We start from the raw sequence: 11,199 nt of genomic DNA on the forward strand, positions 1-11,199 counted from the left end.
GCACCAGCATCTTCACGGCTTTCATTCTGTATCTTCTGGTGTTGTGCGGCGTGGCCTTCATGTGCAGAGGGATGATTGTAGTTCTGCGGGCACCGATGGGCCCCAGTGAATCCAGCGCAAATACAGAAGGACACAGCGCTCCCAAACATGAGGGCACCCGACTGAAAGCGTCCCGTAAACAGACCATCCTCTTCTTGGGTACGGTATTATGCATTATCTGATGTGTGTCTCTTCTCGATGTCAGTCTTGGCCAATAAGGCGGCAGTTGCATTTAAAACATGAAACTGTTGCTCATGAAAACAGTGAAAACCAAAAACAAGACCAAAAGTCCATTCAAGAGTTTGTCAGAATTTGACCTTTACCCTCACACACCCTTACAGAAATATGCACCTAACCCGTAACCTATCCTCGAGTCTAAACCGTTCTCTCTCCATGTCTCTGTTGGTGTTTGGTTTTAGCTGTAACTGCACATCCTATATAAATTAGCATCTGATTAAATCGTGTGCGTCAAACCAACATTGTTAAATCACGACAGAGAGCTCGAGCTCTGCCCCAACACGAATAATCTCTGTCGTACGGTTTTATTCCTCTCTTGGAATATCTGAGGGCAAACATAACAAGTCTGAACTGGAGTCGAATAAACCCGGAGGAAAATGACTTCATCATTCGTGGAAGCCCAGAATTAAAGCCCTTCACTCTGAATTGTTCTTGTGCAATCGTGTCTGTGCTGTCTATAATGTCGGGGCTCTCAAGCTGTTTGAATGGTTTGACTTCCTCCATACAGCATTTTAAAGTACAACATTACAGTCCATTCTCTGTATATTCAAATAGGTCACAAAAGTTTTGTGTTCTCTGTCACGATATGGAGTGAAGCCTGATTGACTCTCAGTGTCCCAGGACTGTCCCGTCATGCGCGTGTGAGATATGAGAGGAATATTTAGTGCTTGTAAAAGTGCTGAATGGAAAATTAATACAACTCGATTTGCTTCGGCTGCGGCCGACATTCACAGATTTTTCAATGCAGGAAAAACCCTGAAAAATCAGAAAATCATGAATATGGGCCCCCGCTGTGAACATTATCATAACTTTAACACTTGATGCTCATTGCCCACACTCATGAGTCTGACTATACTTTGCTTAAAAGAGTTCACTTTTACTATATAGTGTGCTGTTCAACATTATTAACTCATTTTGACTAGTTAACTAATGTTAACAAATACAACCGTAAGGTGGGAATAAAACGAGCTGTTTTTGTGTGTGTGTCTTTAAATGCAAATGAGCTGGTGCTCCCCGCCCCGTAACCAGAATAGGGCGGAGTTTTGACATCTCTGCTTGGGATAATTAGACATCATAATCAATATGACTGACAGTGAAAATAATGTTCAGCCCGATATTTGTGAACCGGAGTCAGACACGGATGAGGGAGGAACTCTTTGAGAATGAACCAGGACGTTTCAGAATGATTATTTGATTTAATTATTAGTTGTAGTGTTTTTTTTCAGCAGTTTTGCAACAATGGATGAGCAACACACACACACACACACACTGTAATAACGTTCGCTATGCGCTATAACGAAACAACACACACAAACAAACATTTCCGTCTGCGGTGTCCGTCAACAGTCCTGGGCGGGGCCTGTATGAAGTGACGTCACATTGTACAGCATCTGTGAACGGCTTGTTCTGAGACAGTGTTTATGATTAATGGGGATTAAAAGGACTGGGTGGATTTTTATCAGTATATGGTGTACACACACTGCCAACACACATTTATGTTCAAACTAGGGCTGTCGATTTAACGCAGTAATTCAGTGAGATTAATTTGACAAAAAATAAGGCGTTAAAATAATGTACACAATTAAGACTGTAATAAGGAAGATTCCTGGGAAATGCTTGTAGTACCACCTGTTTACTCCAGAGGGCAGTAAGTGAAACTTCAGCTGTATGAGCAACACACAGTTTATACAGTGAACAAACACTTCAGCAGCACAACACAAACATGTTACATTCTTGTGTTCAAACACTTGATGGAGCACAAATCTGAACTAAGAGATCTCAAGATGTGTTTAAAGATTGAGTATTAAACTATATTTAACGTGACACAGTGAACTAAACAATGTATGTTTATGATGCAACACACCTGAGATGCGACACAAGCATGTCTGATGCAGGTGTTCATTGACGGTCCTTAATATATATATATAATTGTTAAATATTTAAAGAAAATTATGTATAATTATTTCATCATTATATATTGAATTATTGTTATATGAGGGGCTTTCTCAGCAAATATTTGTATATGCGATTAAATGCGATCAATCGCGATTTAATTAATCGGGACACCATTAATTAGATTACAAATGTTAATTGATTGACAGCCCTTGTTCAAACACCATGTCCAAGGGAATTTTGCATAATAGGTCCCCTTTCAAACAGTGAAAATCAGCAAAGTTATGTAAATAACATATTTTTAATAGGGCTTATAAACACAACATCTCGAAGTATATATTTGTAAACAAATGTAAAGAATAAACACATAGAGCAGAGATGTTTGCAGGTAGGATAGTTTAGTTATTTTGCAGATTAATTGCTCATACTTGCACTCTATGTGATTTTTTTAATCCTTCGCCAGCAGATTATTCATGAGAAAACATCCTAATGATATGTCAAGTGCTGTGACATATCATTAGAAACAAACTATTCAAGATGTCTGCGCGTGAGTTTCTCTGGCGCATATGGCGATATTAAATGTTATGTATGTAGCGTGCTTTCTGGACTCTCACTAAATACAAAAAAAATATTATTATGATTTCTATTTTGTTTACAGGCCTTTGTGTAAAATAATTGTAAGTAATAAATTCATGACGTGTAATTTATAGTATATATTTAAATGAGTATATGACATTAAATCACAATATACAATGTTATTTATGTAAGTCGCTCATCACTATTTTGAGCATCTGAAAGACACTCAGTAAACAGTAGCATTTAGCATTTGCTATCAAGTTTGCACATGTTGTTATGCATTTAAACCTAGTAAACTAGCATGCTAATATTCATGGTGGATCTATAGGTGGTGCTAGTGGTGGGCCAATGGAGCTTTAGACCCGAATATAGAACCGGCCATGACCCGCACAATATACATGAACACAGTTCAGGATTCATAATGGACTTTTATTCTCCACTCACACATTCTGTTCTCTGTTTGTCTGTTAGTGTTGATCGTGTGTTCCCTGCTCGTGTGCTGGATGCCCAACCAGATCCGGCGATTGATGACGGCATCGGTGCCCAAGTCTGCATGGACGGTGAGTTACCTGAGCAGCTACGTGAAGCTCCACCCGGTGTCCGACACGTTCTTCTACCTGAGTTCTGTGTTAAACCCGCTGCTGTATAACCTCTCATCGAGACAGTTCCGTTCCGTGTTCTGGCAGATGCTCACGTGTCGCCTGTCACTCGAGCACGTCAACAGAAGAACGCTTGAAAACAGTCTCGCCTCAAAGAGCTCCAGTCACAAATTACGGCCGCTGATGTGCAGTTCAGTGAACCGCATGCGAGCAAAAAACAGCGAGAAATCAAACCATCCATCATCAGAGAGACAAACCACTGTTCCCCTCACAGAGACACCGCTGACAGCACAGACACCCGTCACTCCAACACAGGACGAATCATCAACATCAACAACAACAACAAATATAGCTGCAAGCAGTACTTAACAGAGTTCAAGCCTTTTAATAACTTTCAAAGTATGCAAAAAATGTACGTATTTGTATATGTATATGTATTTTGTAAGCTGCTGAATTTGCAAACTGGTGTTAAATATGACTGATATCTTGTGTTCAACGATCCTGAAACAGGATAATTGTTATGGTGGTCATTTTTTTTAACTTCTTAACTGTTATAAAGCCACATAGCACCCAATCTCCAAAAAGGTTTTAGAAATAACTAAATAAATAACTAAAGTTCAACTTTTCTTTGTTAATTATTGACCTAGGGAGTCCTAGATGTAGCTTACAATAGCAGGTAACATTGGATAATATACAATAATTTACACACCATTTATACAGCCAATTTGCTGAAATATGTTTGGCTTATGGCGGCCATGTTTTTTATTTGTCTGAGTCATATTGTAGAATATGGCAAGTATTTGGCCCCTACAAGAAGCATACCAATTTTCAACTTCATTGATAATACAGTTGCGGAGTTATGAGCATTTATTTAGTTGTAGCGCCCCCTATAGGCGAATGTTTTCACGATTTTGTATGCAGACTCAAAATGTCATGTTGTTTATGTGTATCAAGTTTTGTAACATTTGGCCTTTTTTTTGGTAGATATTGGTCAATACGTACAAAATGGATGACGCCTGACCAATTCGTTGGCTTATATCTTTGCAACGCTTTGACAAGTCAAAATGCCTTTTATAAGTTTTTGTAAGGAGGGTTCATAGTAGACACACACCAATTTTTATGTGAATAATATATACGGCCTAGAATAGTGAAAAGAATATTAGAATAGTGGAAAGATTTTATAAAATGCCATGAAACTCAAATATAAATTTTGTAGGTCTTGGTGCAAGGAATTAGAGGAATAAAGAATTTTGAGATTATTCAATTTGGTTGCAGAGTTATTGGCGAAAACATAAATGTCCTTGTTATAGCGCCACCTTGTGACCAATTTTCATAAAACTTGGTACACAGCCTCATTCGCCGCCACCTGGTGAAGTCACCCGGCACTCCCCTCCCAGGCCTGTAAGACAATGTCGTCGCTAACGATGAAAACTTGCAGTGCCGCTGGTCACGCCTCCGCCCTGCACACTCCATCAGGCCAAAGGTGACAAGGCACGGTTCCTGAATGCACGTATAAATATCACTCACCTCACAGACTTCAATGTGTTCTGCAGCACTGACGCGAGTCATGTGATGACCCTTTACTCGTATAAATATCACTCACTTCATAGACTTCAATGTGTTCTGCAGCGCTGACACGAGTCATGTGATGACCCTTTACTCGTATAAATATCACTCACTTCATAGACTTCAATGTATTCTGCAGGCTGACGCGAGTCATGTGATGACCCTTTACTCGTATAAATATCACTCGCTTCATAGACTTCAATGTATTCTGCAGCTGACCGAGTCATGTGATGACCCTTTACTCGTATAAATATCACTCACTTCATAGACTTCAATGTATTCTGCAGCTGACGCGAGTCATGTGATGACCCTTTACTCGTATAAATATCACTCACTTCATAGACTTCAATGTGTTCTGCAGGCTGACGCGAGTCATGTGATGACCCTTTACTCGTATAAATATCACTCGCTTCATAGACTTCAATGTATTCTGCAGCTGACGCGAGTCATGTGATGACCCTTTACTCGTATAAATATCACTCACTTCATAGACTTCAATGTGTTCTGCAGCGCTGACACGAGTCATGTGATGACCCTTTACTCGTATAAATATCACTCACTTCATAGACTTCAATGTATTCTGCAGGCTGACCGAGTCATGTGATGACCCTTTACTCGTGATAAATATCACTCGCTTCATAGACTTCAATGTATTCTGCAGGCTGACCCGAGTCATGTGATGACCCTTTACTCGTATAAATATCACTCACTTCATAGACTTCAATGTATTCTGCAGAGCTGACGCGAGTCATGTGATGACCCTTTACTCGTATAAATATCACTCACTTCATAGACTTCAATGTGTTCTGCAGGCTGACGCCGAGTCATGTGATGACCCTTTACTAGTATAAATATCACTCGCTTCATAGACTTCAATGTATTCTGCAGCGCTGACGCGAGTCATGTGATGACCCTTTACTCGTATAAATATCACTCACTTCATAGACTTCAATGTGTTCTGCAGCACTGACACGAGTCATGTGATGACCCTTTACTCGTATAAATATCACTCACTTCATAGACTTCAATGTATTCTGCAGCGCTGACACGAGTCATGTGATGACCCTTTACTCGTATAAATATCACTCACTTCATAGACTTCAATGTGTTCTGCAGCGCTGACACGAGTCATGTGATGACCCTTTACTCGTATAAATATCACTCGCTTCATAGACTTCAATGTGTTCTGCAGCACTGACACGAGTCATGTGATGACCCTTTACTCGTATAAATATCACTCACTTCATAGACTTCAATGTATTCTGCAGCGCTGACGCGAGTCATGTGATGACCCTTTACTCGTATAAATATCACTCGCTTCATAGACTTCAATGTGTTCTGCAGCGCTGACACGAGTCATGTGATGACCCTTTACTCGTATAAATATCACTCACTTCATAGACTTCAATGTGTTCTGCAGCGCTGACACGAGTCATGTGATGACCCTTTACTCGTATAAATATCACTCACTTAATAGACTTCAATGTATTCTGCAGCGCTGACACGAGTCATGTGATGACCCTTTACTCGTATAAATATCACTCACTTCATAGACTTCAATGTGTTCTGCAGCGCTGACACGAGTCATGTGATGACCCTTTACTCGTATAAATATCACTCACTTCATAGACTTCAGTGTATTCTGCAGCGCTGACACGAGTCATGTGATGACCCTTTACTCGTATAAATATCACTCATAGACTTCAATGTATTCTGCAGCGCTGACACGAGTCATGTGATGACCCTTTACTCGTATAAATATCACTCATAGACTTCAATGTATTCTGCAGCGCTGACACGAGTCATGTGATGACCCTATACTCGTATAAATATCACTCACTTCATAGACTTCAATGTATTCTGCAGCGCTGACACGAGTCATGTGATGACCATTTACTCGTATAAATATCACTCACTTCATAGACTTCAATGTATTCTGCAAGCTGACACGAGTCATGTGATGACCCTTTACTCGTGATAAATATCACTCACTTCATAGACTTCAATGTATTCTGCAGGCTGACCACGAGTCATGTGATGACCCTTTACTCGTATAAATATCACTCACTTCATAGACTTCAATGTGTTCTGCAGCTGACACGAGTCATGTGATGACCCTTTACTCGTATAAATATCACTCACTTCATAGACTTCAATGTATTCTGCAGGCTGACACGAGTCATGTGATGACCCTTTACTCGTATAAATATCACTCACTTCATAGACTTCAATGTGTTCTGCAGAGCTGACCACGAGTCATGTGATGACCCTTTACTCGTATAAATATCACTCACTTCATAGACTTCAATGTATTCTGCAGCTGACCACGAGTCATGTGATGACCCTTTACTCGTATAAATATCACTCACTTCATAGACTTCAATGTCTTCTGCAGCTGACACGAGTCATGTGATGACCCTTTACCCGTATAAATATCACTCGCTTCATAGACTTCAATGTGTTCTGCAGGCTGACACGAGTCATGTGATGACCCTTTACCCGTATAAATATCACTCACTTCATAGACTTCAATGTATTCTGCAGGCTGACACGAGTCATGTGATGACCCTTTACTCGTATAAATATCACTCGCTTCATAGACTTCAATGTGTTCTGCAGCTGACGCGAGTCATGTGATGACCCTTTACTCGATATAAATATCACTTCGCTTCATAGACTTCAATGTGTTCTGCAGGCTGACGCGAGTCATGTGATGACCCTTTACTGCGTATAAATATCACTCACTTCATAGACTTCAATGTGTTCTGCAGCACTGACACGAGTCATGTGATGACCCTTTACTCGTATAAATATCACTCGCTTCATAGACTTCAATGTGTTCTGCAGCACTGACACGAGTCATGTGATGACCCTTTACTCGTATAAATATCACTCACTTCATAGACTTCAATGTATTCTGCAGCTGACGCGAGTCATGTGATGACCCTTTACTCAGTATAAATATCACTCGCTTCATAGACTTCAATGTGTTCTGCAGCACTGACCGCGAGTCATGTGATGACCCTTTACTCGTATAAATATCACTCGCTTCATAGACTTCAATGTATTCTGCAGCACTGACTCGAGTCATGTGATGACCCTTTACTCGTATAAATATCACTCACTTCATAGACTTCAATGTATTCTGCAGGCTGACCGCGAGTCATGTGATGACCCTTTACTCGTATAAATATCACTCGCTTCATAGACTTCAATGTATTCTGCAGGCTGACCTGAGTCATGTGATGACCCTTTACTCGTATAAATATCACTCACTTCATAGACTTCAATGTATTCTGCAGCTTGACGCGAGTCATGTGATGACCCTTTACTCGTATAAATATCACTCACTTCATAGACTTCAATGTGTTCTGCAGCTGACCTGAGTCATGTGATGACCCTTTACTCGTATAAATATCACTCGCTTCATAGACTTCAATGTATTCTGCAGCTGACCGCGAGTCATGTGATGACCCTTTACTCGTATAAATATCACTCACTTCATAGACTTCAATGTGTTCTGCAGCACTGACACGAGTCATGTGATGACCCTTTACTCGTATAAATATCACTCACTTCATAGACTTCAATGTATTCTGCAGGCTGACGCGAGTCATGTGATGACCCTTTACTCGTATAAATATCACTCACTTCATAGACTTCAATGTGTTCTGCAGCTGACCACGAGTCATGTGATGACCCTTTACTCGTATAAATATCACTCGCTTCATAGACTTCAATGTGTTCTGCAGCACTGACACGAGTCATGTGATGACCCTTTACTCGTATAAATATCACTCGCTTCATAGACTTCAATGTATTCTGCAGGCTGGCACGAGTCATGTGATGACCCTTTACTCGTATAAATATCACTCGCTTCATAGACTTCAATGTGTTCTGCAGCTGACTGACGAGTCATGTGATGACCCTTTACTCGTATAAATATCACTCGCTTCATAGACTTCAATGTATTCTGCAGGCTGACCGAGTCATGTGATGACCCTTTACTCGTATAAATATCACTCACTTCATAGACTTCAATGTATTCTGCAGCTGACCGCGAGTCATGTGATGACCCTTTACTCGTATAAATATCACTCGCTTCATAGACTTCAATGTGTTCTGCAGCACTGACGCGAGTCATGTGATGACCCTTTACTCGTATAAATATCACTCACTTCATAGACTTCAATGTGTTCTGCAGCTGACCACGAGTCATGTGATGACCCTTTACTCGTATAAATATCACTCACTTCATAGACTTCAATGTATTCTGCAGCTGACACGAGTCATGTGATGACCCTTTACTCGTATAAATATCACTCACTTCATAGACTTCAATGTGTTCTGCAAGCTGACACGAGTCATGTGATGACCCTTTACTCGTATAAATATCACTCACTTCATAGACTTCAATGTATTCTGCAGCTGACACGAGTCATGTGATGACCCTTTACTCGTATAAATATCACTCACTTCATAGACTTCAATGTATTCTGCAGCTGACACGAGTCATGTGATGACCCTTTACTCGTATAAATATCACTCGCTTCATAGACTTCAATGTATTCTGCAGCTGACACGAGTCATGTGATGACCCTTTACTCGTATAAATATCACTCACTTCATAGACTTCAATGTATTCTGCAGCGCTGACACGAGTCATGTGATGACCCTTTACTCGTATAAATATCACTCACTTCATAGACTTCAATGTATTCTGCAGCTGACACGAGTCATGTGATGACCCTTTACTCGTATAAATATCACTCACTTCATAGACTTCAATGTATTCTGCAGTGCTGACCCGAGTCATGTGATGACCCTTTACTCGTATAAATATCACTCACTTCATAGACTTCAATGTGTTCTGCAGAGCTGACACGAGTCATGTGATGACCCTTTACTGCGTATAAATATCACTCGCTTCATAGACTTCAATGTATTCTGCAGCTGACACGAGTCATGTGATGACCCTTTACCCGTATAAATATCACTTCGCTTCATAGACTTCAATGTGTTCTGCAGCGCTGACACGAGTCATGTGATGACCCTTTACTCGTATAAATATCACTCACTTCATAGACTTCAATGTATTCTGCAGGCTGACACGAGTCATGTGATGACCCTTTACTCAGTATAAATATCACTCACTTCATAGACTTCAATGTGTTCTGCAGCACTGACACGAGTCATGTGATGACCCTTTACTCGTATAAATATCACTCACTTCATAGACTTCAGTGTATTCTGCAGCTGACACGAGTCATGTGATGACCCTTTACTCGTATAAATATCACTCCATAGACTTCAATGTATTCTGCAGCTGACACGAGTCATGTGATGACCCTTTACTCGTATAAATATCACTTCATAGACTTCAATGTATTCTGCAGGCTGACGCGAGTCATGTGATGACCCTTTACTCGTATAAATATCACTCGCTTCATAGACTTCAATGTATTCTGCAGCACTGACGCGAGTCATGTGATGACCCTTTACTCGTATAAATATCACTCACTTCATAGACTTCAATGTATTCTGCAGAGCTGACCGAGTCATGTGATGACCCTTTACTGCGTATAAATATCACTCACTTCATAGACTTCAATGTGTTCTGCAGGCTGACGCGAGTCATGTGATGACCCTTTACTCGTATAAATATCACTCGCTTCATAGACTTCAATGTATTCTGCAGCGCTGACCTGAGTCATGTGATGACCCTTTACTCGTATAAATATCACTCACTTCATAGACTTCAATGTGTTCTGCAGCACTGACACGAGTCATGTGATGACCCTTTACTCGTATAAATATCACTCACTTCATAGACTTCAATGTATTCTGCAGCGCTGACGCGAGTCATGTGATGACCCTTTACTCATATAAATATCACTCACTTCATAGACTTCAATGTGTTCTGCAGCGCTGACACGAGTCATGTGATGACCCTTTACTCGTATAAATATCACTCGCTTCATAGACTTCAATGTGTTCTGCAGCACTGACACGAGTCATGTGATGACCCTTTACTCGTATAAATATCACTCGCTTCATAGACTTCAATGTATTCTGCAGCGCTGACGCGAGTCATGTGATGACCCTTTACTCGTATAAATATCACTCGCTTCATAGACTTCAATGTGTTCTGCAGCACTGACACGAGTCATGTGATGACCCTTTACTCGTATAAATATCACTCGCTTCATAGACTTCAATGTATTCTGCAGCGCTGACGCGAGTCATGTGATGACCCTTTACTCGTATAAATATCACTCACTTCATAGAC

General features: G+C 40.5%; 1 protein-coding gene across 1 annotated transcript in view; it reads left to right on the forward strand.

Annotated features, from left to right (window-relative positions):
- The window catches only part of LOC127654959 (G-protein coupled receptor 39-like), a 5,549-nt gene extending 828 nt beyond the window's left edge, over positions 1-4,721 (forward strand). Inside the window, exons 1-2 of the mRNA XM_052142544.1 lie at positions 1-198; positions 3,217-4,721. The exon at positions 1-198 is cut by the window's left edge and continues 828 nt beyond it. Of these exons, the coding sequence (XP_051998504.1) occupies positions 1-198; positions 3,217-3,713 (695 nt within the window). The 3' untranslated portion in view covers positions 3,714-4,721. The remainder of the gene's footprint in view (positions 199-3,216) is intronic.
- The last annotated feature ends 6,478 nt before the right edge of the window (positions 4,722-11,199 follow it).

The sequence above is a fragment of the Xyrauchen texanus genome, chromosome 14 (assembly GCF_025860055.1).
Source record: "Xyrauchen texanus isolate HMW12.3.18 chromosome 14, RBS_HiC_50CHRs, whole genome shotgun sequence".
NCBI lineage: Eukaryota > Metazoa > Chordata > Actinopteri > Cypriniformes > Catostomidae > Xyrauchen > Xyrauchen texanus.